General features: G+C 49.6%; 1 protein-coding gene across 3 annotated transcripts in view; it reads right to left on the reverse strand.

The window, feature by feature from the left end:
* Positions 1 to 6,577: 6,577 nt before the first annotated feature.
* The window catches only part of SERTAD2 (SERTA domain containing 2), a 105,622-nt gene continuing 95,743 nt past the window's right edge, over positions 6,578 to 16,456 (reverse strand). For all 3 annotated transcript variants that reach the window (XM_081833603.1, XM_081833601.1, XM_081833602.1), the window contains exon 2: positions 6,578 to 11,840. In XM_081833603.1, the coding sequence (XP_081689729.1) occupies positions 10,877 to 11,836 (960 nt within the window). In that variant the 5' untranslated portion in view covers positions 11,837 to 11,840 and the 3' untranslated portion in view covers positions 6,578 to 10,876. The remainder of the gene's footprint in view (positions 11,841 to 16,456) is intronic.

Genomic DNA, 16,456 nt, shown 5'->3' on the forward strand with positions numbered 1-16,456 from the left:
GAGGTCTTCCTGCTGCTACCGGCCATCAGACAAGTTCACATGGTGTTTCTAGCTGGCAAGGGTTCTGTCCCCTGGTTTGTTATGACCCACAGGGATCAGTCCTGTGGGGTGGGAGCCCTTCTGGCCTCCGAAGTTTCTCTCTTGCCCATCCTATTCTTCCTTGGAGCCCAGCTGCGGCGGTTGGCAGGCCAGGGAGGCAAACTGCTGAGATCTGGGGACGAGAACCTACTCCTGGCCCCACATTCCCCCGAGCCAGCCCCGAGGCAGCTACAGACCATGTCCAAACATCTCATGGCAGCATCTTCACAATGACCGGCCGTGTGGCCTGGGCCCCCTGGACGGTAGTGGGATATGTCCCCACTGTGCAGAACAGAGTCCTACAGACACACACAGAACCCCGCCCCGAGACCCCTGTTACCAGTCATATCACCTTGGACAACTTGCCTAACTTTTCTGGGCCTCGGTTTGCCTGTATGGATTAGCGAGAGGCTGACCAGAGCGTGCAGTGTCCGGCAGAACAAAGTTGCTTTAAAGAAGGTAGTGTGATGGGCGCCTGGGTGGCTCAGTTGGTTAAGCGACTGCCTTCGGCTCAGGTCATGATCCTGGAGTCCCGGGATCGAGTCCCGCATCGGGCTCCCTGCTCAGCGGGGCGTCTGCTTCTCCCTCTGACCCTCCCCCCTTTCATGTTCTCTATCTCATTCTCTCTCTCAAATAAATAAATAAAATCTTTAAAAAAAAAAAAAAGAAGGTAGTGTGCCCTCCCCCATCTCCCTGAGGACACAGGCCCTCAGCCTGACCCGTCAGCAGCCAGTCCTCACTTGGGGTCCCAAGCAGCCTCTGCCCACACTGTGCAGTCTGTTCGCAGACCACTTAAAACAGAATGACCCAAGACTCATCCAGAGTCCATTCCCTGCCAGCACCACTGGCTCCCGCCTCTGCCTGGCAGACATCTCTCCTCAGAGCCCACCTCGCCCGGCACTGACCCCCACCAGCTCAGCCCGCTCTCCCCTCCGCTTAGAATCCCTGTCCATGCCTGCAGGCCAGCTGTACTCGGTCCAGTCAGAGCTGCTCAGGTCAACCTGGACAACAGAGCTAAAAAGCTTTTACTCCTACCTGAGGCCACCCAGCCACCCGGGGCAGCAGCAAGGCCCTGGATGAGCAGGTGAGCCCCCCTCAGGAGCTCCCGCACCCCACAGTCCCACCGGGATCACTTGGCGGCCGTACCCAGTCCCCCAGATCCAAGGGCAGAGAGACGTGTGTCCTCGCAGACTCTGGCAGCGAAGCAGGCCTTCAGGGGCTAACGCAGAAGACAGATGGAGGCAGACAGACTGACTGAGCCAAAAGGGCAAAGAAGGGAGACAGAGAGACTGAGAGTCAGAGATTGAGGGAGGGAGTGAGACAGAGAGAGAGATGGAGAGACGGAGACTAAGAGCCAGCCCTTGGGCTTGGGCAGGTGGCAGCAGGAGCTCAGCACTTTGGCAGCAGCATTTTGGTTTTGGGGGGGGGCACTTAGGATTGTCTCCAAACTGGGACGACTCAGCAAGTGCCTCGCTCCCTTTTAGGCTGAATGTTTGGGATGGCACTGTGGGTCCCAATCAGGCCTGGGCCTGACACACTGAACTGGGGAAGACCACTGGGGGCCACCTTCTCTGAGCTGCTTCTGCCCCCCTCAGCTCCCGGGGGGGGGGGGCGGCGGAGGTGTGAGTCTGGGGATAGAGGAGGGAGGCTCTCAGAGAGAAAGGATGGATGGAAGCTCTGAATGACTTCGGGTACCCTGAGTCTGTTACAAAGCTCCAAGACAACGTGCGACTTCGAGCTCCCTGCCTTGCTGTGGATCATTGTTCCTTCGTAACTTAAGTCTCGGGCCAGATCCTTTAGGCTCTGAAATGCCAGGAGGTAATAAAGGTTGGAGTCCAGAGTTTGAGACAGCGTCCCTCCCACACACAAACACACGCATGCACACGCACACTGCACCTAGCAGCCTTGGGCCCCCTCTGTGTACCTCAGTTTCCCCAGGTCCGCTCAGAATTCCCCCATTGCCAGCCCCTTCAGAATCGTCATGAGAATCAAACAAAGTGACCGCACGACAGCACCGAGCTGTACACAAGGCTGATTATCACCGCCGCTGGAACCCGGCCAGACCCCAGCATGCGTCCCCACGACGGGCGACGGGCGTGTGGATTGCATTGCCTTCCAACAACACCATTTCAAAAGCCCTCAGCCACCTGGCACTGTTTTCAGGCACTTGCCGGGAGAGAAGTGACCAAAAGTCCTTTTCTGGAGGCGGCCTGACTCTGTCCATCATTAACCCACAGAACCGGCGACACGCACGTCCAGCGAGGATCACATCCTGCGAGGACAAGCGAGGACTGCCCTGGGTTGGGTGTGTTTGCGTTGGGGCTCCCGCAGGCGCGCGGGCCGGGAGGCGGGAGGCGGGAGGCGGGAGGCGGGAGCCGGGGGGCCGGGGGCCGGGACGGGAGCCCGGAAGGCGCTGTTGGGAGACATTTCCGCGGCTCGCCCCACCCCTCCCCCTCCCTCGCCAGCCTCCGGGGCCTGTGCTCCGGCAGCCCTGGCCTGTCACTGCGGAACAATAGGCCCCGCTAGCAGCTGGCGGCTTGGCCGCCCGGCCTGGCTGGGGAGGCGGGGTGGGTGCAGCAGGGGGCAAGGGGAGGCCGCCGCAGGCTGTGGGGCCGGGGCGGCGGGCGGCTCCGAGGGGCGTCCCAGCTCCAGGGACAATGCCGGCGTGTGCGCGTCCCCGGTCATGCACACCCTGTGCCCTCCCCGAAGCCCCAAAGGCGGGCACTGGTGCCCTCAGAGCAGCGGGCTCCTCCCACCCAGGGTTTCCGTAAAATCCGCGAGGCCTGGCCCCAGCGCCCAGAGATGCTGCTGGAGCCCCCGGGGCTTCTAACGTGCAGCCGGGGAGAGCCGCCGTCCCCAGAGTGTATGTAGGCCCGCCCCTTCCATGGCCACTGAGCCAACTGAGTCTCTGGGACGGGGAGGGGCTGGCCCAAGGTCACAGAGAGCCAGGATGAGAGAACCTAGGGAGTACTCAGCCCTGGAGAGCAGCCCTAACTCCTGGTTCCCTGCTGCCCTCACGGGGCCATCTTCCTCTTGTCCGTCCGGGGGATGCCTCAGTGTGCCAGAGAGATCCACACGCCGGTGAAGAAGCGGAGAGGTGCAGGGCTTGTTGGAGGTCAGGCAAGTGAACGAAGTAAAGCTCAGATTGGGCCCAGGTCTCCCGACTCCCTCACCCCGCCCAGCCTCGGGCCGCGGCCCCACCTCCGCCACCACACCAGATGGGCCCTAGGAGAGGGCGCCGGAGGGGTTATGGTTCTAAGAGTCACAATCCCAGCCCTGCCACTTTCTAGCTGTGTGAGCTTTGGGAAGTTCCTTAGCCTCTCTGAGCCTGGACTCCTTCCTCGGCAAAGCGGAGGAGGTAAGATAAACCTCCACGGGCTGGGGCAGAGTCCATGAGATCACACACACCAGCACTCACGGCTGTCTGGCCCATGTGAATGCGCAGTTAAGTGGTAACCCTGGAGACTATGACTCGCGATGCAGTCAAAGCTTCCTTTCCAAGAAGAGCAAAAGGAAATGGAAAGCGAAGATGAAAGAGGCATTAGGCACTCTGAGACCCCAGATTGCCACACAAGCCGGGAGCACAGTCCTCAGTAAACAAATAGCTGACCACCATGGCGACAAGTGCGGTGTTAGGAAATGGTGGTGTCCCCACAGAACATGCCTTCAGCATCAAGACGCCCCAGTTTTGCTTTATGGCTCAACCTAAAACACCACACTAAGCGGAGACATGGATTTGAGCCTTGCCCACTGCTGTGTTAAAGCTATAACTAGCATTTGTGGACTTCTTTTTTAACGTCCTAGAACTAAGTGCTTTACACGTATGGACTCGTTGAATCCCCACCATTGCATGAAATAAGCTCAATCTTATCGATGAGAAAGCTGAGGCACAGAGAGATTCGGAAGCTTGCCCAAGGTTACAGGCTATAAATGGTGGAGCCAGGGTTCAGACTCAGGCCGTCTGGTTGCAGAGCCAGACTCTGAACCCTGATCTTGCATTAGACAATAATCACTTTCTCTCTGTGTGTGTCAGCTTTCATTTCTGTAAAATGGGGCCTTTTCACTGCAAGCTTCATGTCTCAGCCTCCTCCCACATCTTTAGCTCTCAGAAGATGTCCAGTCTCGTGTGACTTTGCGGACTGCTCTGCCTTCTCTGGGCCTTGCAGCACCCCCGCCCCCCAGCACTCCGTACCCTGGAGACTCGCACTGTATTCAGTCTACACGTGCCTTCGAGCACAGGGGCTGTGCCCTGCCTCACTATGGAGCCCCAGCTAGGATCAGACACTGTCCGAAGCATTATATGGTTTGCAAAGATCAGGGTCTGGCAAACGTTTTCTGTGAAGGGCCAAATACTTTAGATCTTGAGAGACTTACGGTCTTTGTGCCACTGGGGTAGGACCGCGGGTACAGACCGCACACAGATGAACAAACGTGGCCGTACTCCAACAAACCTTCACTTAGACAAACAGGCAGTCGGCAGCATTTGGCCCAAGGGCCATAGTTTGCTAACCTCTGGCAAAGATGAACATCACAAGGTCACAGAACAGCAGAAGGGAGTGGAGCAAACAATCCGTGCACAGCTCACCTAACACCTGGCAGGACTTGCTGAGAGCATTTACAGAGGTTTGCAGAGCCCTCTAGCAGAGGATGAGATTGGTTCCGACTCGGGGGGATGCACAGAAAGCTCATGGACCGGCACTTGAGCTTGGCCTTGGAGGGATCGGTAGAATTTTCTACAAGCAGTAGGGGCATGAGTAAGGGCACACAGTGTGATGGGAATGGGGCATCCAGAGGGTTGGGATAGGAGCAGGCCTGGGACCCAGACAAGGAAGGCTGAGCTCTGGGCTTCTCCCAAATGGTAGAGAAGAGAACTATGGGGCTTTTTTCTTCTTTTAATTCAACAGATATTTCGAGTGCCTACTATGTGCTAGGCACAGCTGTGGGCGTGAGGATAGACAATATTCGTAATTTGCATTTTCATTGCACTGTGAACATTTTCGAAAAGATTTAGGTGCTATGACTTTATCTTGCCCTCAGAAGCACAGAGAGAGTGAATGATTTGCCAAAGTTATATCTCTAATTAATAGCAGATGCTCATATTCTGGAGACCAACCACTCTACTGAGCAGCGGATTCTTATTTCTAGCTGCCTAATGAGTATCTTCCACCGCAATGTCTGGAAAGAGCTCATCCTGCCTGTTCTCCTCCCCTGTGTTAGTTTGCTACGGCTGCTGTAACAAAGCCCCACAAACTGAGTGGCTTAAACAACAGAAATGTGGTGTTCTGGAGGCCGGAAGTCAGAGATCCAGGTGTCAGCAGAGTTGGTTCCTGCTGGGAGCTTGGGGGGTTGGGGCACGGATCTGCTCCGTGCCTGTCCCCCAGCTTCTCCTGGTTTGCTGGCAGTCTTTGGTGTTTGTTGGCCTATAGACATATCAGCCTGTTCTCTGCCTTCATCTTCACATGGTGTTCTTCCTGTGTGCTTTTCTGTGTCAGCATCTCCCCGTCTTATAAGGACGTTAGTCATATTGCATTAGGGCTCACCCTAATAACCTCATTTTAACTTGATTATCTCTGTGAAGACCCTATCTCCAGATTAAGGTCACATCCTGAGGTACTGGGGGTTAGGACGTCAATATCAATTTTGGAGCACACAATTCAACCCCTAACCCCTCCCTAACACCAACCCCCCAAATATTCCACTGCTGGTTGAACGGAACCCTCATTATACCCAGGCCCCTCACATCTAGCTCCATTCCCTCGCCAGCTGGTACAGTGGGCCAGAGATGCCTGGACCAGGACTCCCACCAAAGATGGCCCAAGGAAACTTGCACAGGATGTCCTCCGTGAACCCGTGGAAGACGATGCTGAGGGCGGGCAAGAAGGGGAACTGCTGGAGGACGTGGAACACAACGGCAAACCACTGGTACTCTGTCACGTCAACTCCAGCATCGAGGCTGTTGAAGAACCCATGGTGCCAGTTACAGCAGATAGGAAGCAGCTGCAGGAGTCCGAGGCAGGGAGGGAAGAGGGCCGGGGTTGGGGAAGCTGTGGCAGGGATGGAAAGGAGACAGCCAGGGAGCATGGACCTTGGGGAACAGAGTGGCTGGGACCGGAGGGAGGCCCAAAGGGGAAGGATGGGCCCCGGGGGGAAACACGGTGCTGAGTGTGAGATGGCCGAGCTTGCCAGATACTTAACTCCAGAGCTTGGGAGAGAGACAGGAGATGCAAACAAGTTTTCATCGTCCTCGTGGATTGAATCCCACTGGGAAAGAGAGAGCTGGGGAAGAGAAGCGAGCACCAGGTCGAGAAGGGTCCCAGAGGCAAGGGGGAGAACCAGGAGGAAAAGGTGCTCCCGAGGCCAAGACAGTGCGAGAAGGTCAACGGCACCAACCCCAGAACAGGCCGAGGGTGGGCCGTTCCTTCACACAAGCAAGTCGTGACATCCGAGCTGGTTGTGCTCCAGGCAGAAGCAAACTGCAAACAAGCCAAACACGCCTCTCTCATCTTTTAACTGTTTATTGTATAATATAAAACTACAAAAGTAAGACTGCTCATTTCCATGTACATTTAATCTGTCCAATTGTTTCGATTACAGCCCAAACCTACATGTGAGTACAGCTCTCTGGGTTCCGATGTAACGTCTGTAATATTGCATAGAAAAGGCACAGCTCTCAGGTCTGTGGGGGAAAGGTTACACCTCCTTTTTGACAAGAGCCTTCCTCAAAAACCATGCACCAAACTATGTCACTATGTACATCTTTTCCAAAATCTTGTTTGTTTGCTTGTCTGGACTGCACTTCTCTTCCAAGCTTGTTATCCCCAAAACACGTCCGAAATTTTTATTGGTTTTGTCTGCAATAGCGTGTGATCCTGGCTAATTTTCAAGAACCATTTAGACTCATTCTTAGAAGCACTGAGAACAATTGTATACAAGCAGGACGCACACACCTCGCTGCCTTCGGCAGTTACAGGAAGTTAACCATTCACAGCCAGAACAGGTTAAATACGCTCTTTTCAATATTTTCAGAAAAGGTATAAAGGTCCAATTTGTAACAGCAAGGTTTTGAAATTAAGACAATTCATATAGAGGGTAACAATCGCTGCACAAAGTAGAGTCTTTTTTTTTTTTTTAACACATCTGTCATTTAAGAAGGCTGCCCTGTGGTATTCATAATTCATTGTTTACCACAAAGGTGGTTAATAAATTTAAGCTTTAAAAACGATCTGTAAGATGATACTTTGGCTCTTTGGAGCTTATTTATTTAAGAAATTTTCCTTGATTGACCTCAGGGCAGTTGGGATACTCCACGGGGATATGGCAATAAAAAGCTCAATTGATAAAGACACTCGAGGTGTAGCGGAGGCTCTGGCTAGTTCTCACCCTTTGGTGTGAAAGAGGGTGTCAGTGGGGCTGCCCCTTCTGTCATCAAGAGAAAGTGTTACTAAAAAAAGTTTAAAAATATCAACCCTTTGATGCTTGATTTTCTTAAAAATTTGGAGGTATTAAAACATTCCTTATCCATACCCTTTGCATATTTCAAAAAGACCTACATTAGAGAAGAGGAGAAAACTGAATGTGGACGGTGCATACAATGAGAAGATCCAGGGGTCTGGCTTGGAACCCCTTGGAACACAGACTGACATTCCTACAAGAGAATACATTCCTACCATACATTCTGCACATGGTACGATCCAGATGTTGTTAGAGCTCCACAGTAAAATAAATATATTTACACAGAAAAAAAAAAAGGAATAAATAACTTATGAAAAAAAATCACTTCAAATTCAAAGCTCTTATGATTCTGCTCTCATCTTGTCATTTCATTGCACATCACTGTCGATAATTTTCCTCTCCCAGCCCCGCCCAGCACATCTTTCTCCTAAAGGCACCTCGAACTGCCGGCCTGACTCCGGATGCCACACGATGTCCCTTAGAAAGGGGGAAGGCACTAGAGCCAGGTGGCATCTGGAAGCACATCCCACACTCAGACTGGGGCTTGGAGATCGCACCCAGGCCCGCATTCTTCCCTGTTGGGACGTCACTTTGTAAAAATAAGACAATGGTAACGTGGCTGCTTGATGTTTTTGTTCTTTGAAAAACGGGCCCCTAATTTCCCACGTCTTCCTCAGCAGACCTTGAATAGCGAGCATTTACGGCAAGGGTGTCCAGCGTTAAAAAGCATTTATTTGCCTGCTGTTGTTGGGGGTTTCTGTTTTGATTTTGAAGCCCAGCCTTACAAATACGAGAGAGTCAGAGAACCATGTTTGGGCAACACTTTGCTGCGCTTATTTGAACTGTTGCCCAACATATGGGATTTGTTTAAACACACGATTTTGCTAATCCAACCAAAGTACAGTTGTTCTAAGTTACTGTAAATCAGTTTTTAACAATGGCAAATCAACCGCCTTACCCTGTTATTGTTCAGAATCATCAACACTATTGTGTCTGTATACGTATGTATGTGTGTGCGGCGGCATGTGGGGAGTTTGCCGGGGCCTCCGGTTATCAGAAGCGCGGCGCCTGGGCTGACTTGTTCTCCACAGGAAAAGGAAGCTCTTAAAATGGACAGGCACAGTGACACCGGAAGATCTACAACAGGCCTCACCTCCACTAGATGGTCCCTGGTCCCATCAAAGGAAATGCTGCATCTGCAGCAGGGAAAGGTGTCCAGGTGGAGGCTGCTTATAGGAGAACAAGTGCAATTTGATCTGTTTCTCACTGCTCCTACTGAGTGGACAATTAGCCTTTGAAAACACATTCAAGTGGGGGGAAAAAGTAAATTCAAATATAGAAAAATTTAACCATACCATACACAAATCTTTTGCTTAAACGAGCAGTTCCTTCATCACAAATGCATTTGCTTTGCCATGTGCATTATAAAAATAAAACTATCTATGGCTTGTTTAAAGTGCCATTTTATAAAGCTGTCTTTTTTAATTGGCCCGGAAGACTCAATTTTATCCATGGCAAGAAGTGAGCAGAATTGGTGACTGAATATTGACAAATGACCAACAACAAAGACAACAACAATAACACAAATCCCATAATTTAAAAATTCTTAAATAAATATAAAAGTTATTCCTAAAGAAGCCATCTGCATTTCAACAATATAGGTTGTAACCAGCTAGAGTACCATTGGAAGAAAGAAAAAAAACTGAAACGAAAAGGCCATCAACAATTTCGGCAACAAGCATGATACATTACAAATGTTTTAAAAATTAAATGTACACCAGGAGGAATAAAAAGCTACAGTGTCCTGGGGGTGGGTGGGGGTGGTGGTGGAGGAGAAGCAGGAACATGCATAGAAAGTCCTGTCTGTGTATTTGGGTAAATCAGCTTTGTAAAGTGTAGTTAAAGCAGTTGATTCATGGAAGCAACCAGATTGGAAGCTGTGACATAATGGTACCAACTCCAGGTTCAAGAGCGAACGGATGTTACAAGACAGCATCCCAGGCTGGGCCGAGGTGAGCTGCGCTCAGTGTGGTGATCATGAAGACGCCATTTTCAGCACTTAGCAACAGAGGGAACAAAGGCTCTAGGGAAGGGAAGCTGGAAAAGACAATTGAGCAACACAGTGGATGCCTTCTGGGGTAGTTTCTTCCTTGTGAGCCCTAACCGAGGAGGTTGGTTACTTTTCAGAAAATTTTGTTCTCGTGTAAAATTTCAGGTAATTGTAAAAATTATGCCAAAAGGGAAAGATTTGGGTTTCTGTTTAAAAAAATAAGAACAATTAAAAGCACAAACTTGGCATAAATACAGTGAGTATTCGGTAGCCTTCCCCTCAAGAGAGGGAGCTAAAGAGAACCATCACTTCAAACCCCTCCCCCCTCCTCCCCCTCCCCCCCCCAGCTCCACTGCCATCTCCCGCCAACTGCTTAATGCAAGTTTGATGAGCAGACGTGGCTCTGGCTTTGGAAGTCACAGTGCTGGCGGGTGTTCATGCCAGGGGGTTGGTGCTTGTGAAATTTGGGTGTGATATCGCCTGGCCCTTTCTTAAAGCAGTGTGTGTGTGTGTGTGTGTGTGTGTGTGTTTGCATTTGGGGTCATCCACTGCGGATTAATTTGATCCAATTTTCTCTTTGCACCAAACACATATAAAACATTACAACTCTATAAAAGTACAAGTACAACTTGTACATCTGAAGTTTGCAGGAACTATGTGAGCAAATCCTATCAAAATAGCTATCTCATATGTATAAACAGCATTTGTTTTTAGAAAAACAATATCATAAACTGCAGAATCTGTACAAAAATATAAAATAAATTTGGGCAGCAGTTTCTAAACAGCCATGTAAATGCAACACTTAGGAGGAGTAGTTAATGCCTCTAAAAAGGCTGAATTGCCAAGTCAACCTATACAGGGCGAAAATGCCAGAAAAGGTACTGAGATTATCTAAATAATATATATATATATTTTCTCTTTTTACCTCTTGCAATAAAACTTATAGAAAAAATAGACAAATATGCACATGCAATTTACAGCTTTTCCAACTTATTCCTTGTGCTTCACTTGAACTGTTTATTTTTGTCATTCAGCATAGCAACATTGTCTTCCAATGTATTCTTTCCTATTCCAGGGCAGTAGGTCTCTGAGAACCACTCAAAAAAGCATATTAAAAGTGGTCATACGTGGATGAAGGCACTCCAACTCTGCTCAAAGCGAAAACTAGTGTGATCCTTGTGTAAAACGATCTTTTTCTCTGAAAAAGGCAAGCAAGGGTGCATGCACAGTGCGGAGAGCTGTGGGGTGCGGGGACACTCGCAGGGTCTGGGCGGCGCAGGCACCGGTCCGGGGCTCTTAGGAGCCGACCAGCACCTCCATGATGTGGTCCAGCTCGGTGAGGTCCATTTTGAAAGGCTGACTCGGGGCCACCGGCTGACTGCTGTACGGGGCCAGAGTCTTGAGGAGGTCGTCGGCCGACACCGGGGCCATCTTGGAGGCCGTCCCCGACGCGGACGTGCAGGGGTCGAAGTCATACATGGACGTGTCGATGTCGGCAAACAGGATGTCGTCCAGGGTCAAGTCCGTCAGAAAGCCCGTGGACGTCGTGATTTCGAAGTTCCCGGGCAGAGAGTCCATCAGCTTCGGGTCGTCGGGCCTCGGGACGCCTGGCGCGCCGGAGCCCGCCCTGGAGCCGTCGGGCGCTGCCGCTGCGGCCCCTGGGGAGGTAGATGTGGGACAGAGCTCCTCGATCTCGTCCAGGGCGGAGGAGAAGCTGTCCTTCTCCGGCGGCGGCGCTGGAGCCGAGGGTCTGGCAGGAGCCGCGGGCGGCGCGGCCGGGGAAGTGCAAAACGTGTCGTCGTCGTGGTCCTCGAGCAGCGAGGCGGGCGTGAGGCAGACCTCCAGGGGCGTAGTGCTTCCGAGGTCGCCGGCGAGCGCGGGCGGCGGAGGCGGCGGCGGCGGCGGCGCGGGGGCGCTGAGGGCGGGCGGCGCCTCCCGGTAGCTGTCGCTCAGCGAGTCGGGCGGGGGCGAGGCGGCGGCGGCGGCGGCGGCGGCGGCGAACACCGGCCTCAGGCTGCCTTCCTGCTTGAGCTCCTCCTGGATCCGCCGCAACATGTTGTTGATCAGAACGGTCTTTTGCAAGCTGGGCTCGGTGAGGGGCCTGTGGTTATAGAGTTTCATAAGGGAAATGTTGAAGATAGTCTGGCGCTGTAAGGTGTAAGACACCTTGGATGGACCATCGGAGGGAGACATGATTTTGCCTTCCAGCCCATCTTCATGCTCATCAAACTTACGTTTTTCTCCTTTACCCAACATATATCTGCAAAGGAGAAAGGAAGGAAGTGGAATTAATCACATGAAAACTAATTTCTACCCTACAAAGGACGCTGACTCGGAGGTCAGGAGTTGCGACTTCAGTTCCTTGCCCAAGGTTGGGTGGAAGAGATGAATTAGTTGGGGGAAGATTGAGAATGCGAGCGCACTGGGAAATCTACCTTTGTATGCTGGCGGAGCAATTTTAACACTAGGTAGCCTGGTAAATGTATTTCTTGAGAAATGTGTACGACACAGACAAGTTAAACGTTACCATGGAAACCATGATTTTGACTTTCTCCACTGGTGCACTTGCGTTCGCCTGCCTTCGCTTGCCTAACATTACCATGCAGGTTCAATTTCCCTCCCCCAAACATTTATTTTTAACGCCCAAGAAAACACTTGCCATGCTATGACCTAACAGATAAAGGTGTCAGAGATTACAGCTTGAACACATCTTGAACGATGAAAAGAACCAAGGTGGAGAAGGGGGGAGGAGGGCACGGACAATTTTCGTAGAACCCTGTGTGCTTTCAAAATGCCTTTTCCTTCCTCATCATGCACAGAGCTTTTCTGCCTGTTTGGTGACATGTGGTGAGGCACTTGGCCTGTGTCAAATGACCACAGTGATGGAGCTGCCACCGCTTTTCAGCCTAGAAGAAAGTGGAGGAATGTGGCTTTCCCAGCCCAAGTTACAATGGCTCAATTTGATTGCATACAGTTAGGTCTGAACTTAAGTGGACGAATTTAAAAGTAATCCGTTCTGATTATAAGCACTGCTGTTTGAGTACGTGAGACATTTCATAACAAAATACCTACTGTGATTCCAGAGATACGTACATATTTCAAAAAAACAACAACCTCGTATCTCAGACCTTGAGCATTTGGGAATGGCTTGAATTTTAACTCCTGCCCCACCTCACCTCCTGCTCCCCGCCTAGGCGCCTCCTTGCCTGCTCTGGCCTCAGGGAAGACCCCCTCAGCTGGCTGCACCTTCTGGAGAGTGGTCCTTTCTTTCAGAACTTCTACCATCTAAACAGAACAACTGCAAGCCCACTGGCCTTCACCTCACAGGCCTCACTTGCTAACCATTTAACCAAAAAAGTTGTTCTTATGCCGTCCAGACCAGGAGATGTGGTTCTCATTACTCCAGGCCTGTGCCCACTCCCCCACCCACCTCTGCAGCACTTACCCACAGGCGAGTGTTAATCCTCTCCTCAGTGCCACTCACTCATTGATATCTTCATATAGAAGTAGTTTGTACTTATCCAATTTTTCTCCTAAAAGCGACTTGCCTTTTACTGAATTGCTTCAGCTGATTCTCATGGAGCCTCATTCAATCCTTTATATTTTGCTCATTCTGCATCTATGCTGTCCTGGGCACTCTGCCAGAAAAGAGGGTAGTCCCACAGATGAATAAAGCCTGGTCTGCAAGGGGCTGAAAATCATGTCCTACACCTCATTATCATTTTGAATTGAGTCTCATCCTAAAGGAATAAGGCTAACCATAATAAAACGTCACAGATCTTCCTTGCGACACTTTGTTAAGGAAGGCCATGCTGCCCCTCCCCACCCAAAGCAGACAAACATGCGGGTGGTCACAGAGCACACGAGTTCCACCTGCAGGGACTACCTTCACACGCCTCAGTCCCCGGGAGAGAAGGACAGCCGCAACCCAGCAACGTCAGAGTCAGCTTGAGGATTTGTTAATGTTCATAAATGGGCAGTTACTTGTATGGAATGCCTTCCCTCATGGAAACATTAAGAAAAGGGATGTCCATCACAAGGACCAAAGACCAGTCCCATAATGTTCTCTGAGGCAAGGAAGATATGGCGGTAGTAACTCTTAAATCTACTACTTCACATGACAAAAACATCTCCTACTGTTTAGTGCTCTAAAAAGTCTCATTTGTATATATGCTTTGCATAGAACATTTCCTATCTAAAGTATCTGTGCTCATTTAAACTTGAGTGTGAATCAGAGAGGAGGTGATTTCATTTCACATTACAAAACACATTTTCGCCTTTATGCCTTAGAAGTGTTACTGGACGACTGTGTTTTGAAACAGTTATACTGTTTGTATCTGCCTAAAATTTAAGCATCTAAATATTCATTTCTAGGAAAATTTCACTTTTGCCAAAGAGCTCACTGAGTGCGTTTAATTCTCATTATAAAGTTGTTAGATAGTCTATGTTACAGGTTATAATGTAACTGTACCCAACACATGTACATCTGTGTGAGAGGACACAAATGCAGACAACACCCTAAAACAGTGTTGCTCAAAGTGTGGTCTGTAGAAGGTGCCAGTCTGTGAACTGTTACTGGCCCATGAAGAGTTAGAGATACTGTATTATTTAGAAACGTTTACAGCAAACTTACAGAGTAACTGTATGTCTGTAAATCTAATTTTGAAAACGAGGCTTCTATTTTTGTCTCTGTACTTTAATTTCATTTCTCTAGTATTTTTATATTTTACTGAAGTATTCATCTGTGAAGAAGGAACAAACAAATAAGATGGTTCTTCATCACAAAAAGTTTGAGAAGCACTGTCCCCAAATGTAAACCAAAAACAACAACTAAACACAACTTAGTAAGCTCACTGCCACTTGGGATTTTTATTGGTTTTCTGGAGGAGAGGGAGTAGCTAAGACAGTGTAGACTTTTCTTGTAAGTCATCGATATAGGGTTGTCTTTTAAAGAGTTGTTGCCAGAATAAACAATAGGACTCTCAATAACTTTCTCAATAAGGATTACTTCTCTAGAAATTACCACTGAATCGATAAAACTCGACCATTTACCAAGCACGAAGTACTAGGCATTTAGCAGAACTCCCACAGCTGAAGGAGATCGGTGGCGATGTTTTGGAAGAGATTTCAATGTGAGAAGCATTTAACTTCCAACTAGAATGATCCAGCTGGTCATAGCTGTGTGATAATCCCAATGATTTAGGAACAGCCTGATAAGATGTTGTAATGCTGGAAGGGGAAGGAGGAGGACCCTTGTAGGCAAAATTTGTGAGCGGGATAGACAGATCGAAGCTTGGATGCTTTTCAAATGTGTACCGAGGAAGCCATGAGAGAGTGTCTCAAAGCAGGTTTGCCTTCATTTCTCTACAGCATTTTATGAGGCAAAACTGGCTCCACACCCCCAGTGAGACTGCAAAACGCACACGATCCTGACTTGTAATCCCGGTTCTATCGAGATCTGTACAGAAAGGAATAAAATGCAACATAATAAGTCCACATTTTAAGACTTTAAACACTTTTTTTTTTTTTATTTGACAGAGAGAGACACAGCGAGAGAGGGAGGAACACAAGCAGGGGAAGTGGGAGAGGGAGAAGCAGGCTTCCCGCTGATCAGGGAGCCCGATGTGGGGCTCGATCCCAGGACACTGGGACCATGACCTGAGCCGAAGGCAGAGGCCTAACGACTGAGCCACCCAGGCGCCCTTAAACACTTTTTAGGTTAAAGTTTTTCCAGAGTTTGCCTAACACATCGTCTGAGTCAAGTGTTCCCACTGAGCACGTTCAGCAGAGGAGAGCTCTCACCCTCAGGGCGGGTGTTAATGACCACCTCCTGGAGCAGGGCACGGTCCAAAGAAGACAAGACAAGCCACTCAAGAACCTGAGGGCAAAAAGCCAATGGTGTCTCTGGGCCTGGATCTCGGCTGGTCAGCAGCTCCTCAGAAGCCTCTTTCCTCAGGCAAGCTAACAAAATAACAATAGCTCTTTAAAGCCCGAGATTGGAGAAGCACGTGACCTTTTAAAAGCTGAAGCAGCAGCTGGGGCTCATTGGGGCTTCAAGGTAACACTGGAGAAGGGGGTGTTCCGCTGTTCCTGCCTCAGAGGCCCTGGCTGTGGAACCTACACGAGGACAATGGACCTGCAGTTCGCGGAAGGGAGGGGCGTGTGACAAGTGTGACTTCTAGACCCTCCTGAGACCTGACACCCCTCTTTGTCTTCTCTCTTGGCTTGGGAAGACTTCAGTTCAAAGCGCAGGTCTTCTACCCAGTTTTTCAGTCAAAGATCCAAAACGGACCCTGAACTTCAGGGCTGGTTAGAGAACCCCCACATGGAGAAAGGAGGTGGTTGCTTCCTCCCTTTTCTGCCCCTCCAAAAAGGAGTCTAAAGCTAACCATAGGCATGTCTCTTGGATATTTGGGGGTTCTTAATATAAGGTTCACGATAAAACACCCTTCTTTCCAATAAACCTGTTAGAAACAAACTCCTAGCATCCTAATTTTCTTAACATAAATTTTAGCAAGTATTTACTACAGCAAACTGAGCTTTGAAAATAAAGAGCAAAACTCATGGGTAGCAACAGAAATGAAAACTTCTCTTCTGGAGTTTTCTAGGAAGTTTAATCCTAAATACAACTCTACATACCAAACCTGGCTTTCAATTGCACAACTTTCATCAGAAAGAACCCTGCCCTCAAAAGCTACACTCTGCTTGGGCAAATGATCAAAAGTAACAAAGGGCCACTAGAACATTCCTAAGAAAAAGGACCAGAAACACAGGGGCCTATATTACTTCACTATCGGAAGGTTGGCACTTCCAGATTTCTTTTTTTTTTTTTAAGATTTATTTATTTATTTGCGAGAGAGAGAGTGGGGTTGGGGG

Source organism: Leptonychotes weddellii, chromosome 10 (assembly GCF_054177405.1).
Source record: "Leptonychotes weddellii isolate Sample4059 chromosome 10, ASM5417740v2, whole genome shotgun sequence".
Taxonomy (NCBI): Eukaryota; Metazoa; Chordata; class Mammalia; order Carnivora; family Phocidae; genus Leptonychotes; species Leptonychotes weddellii.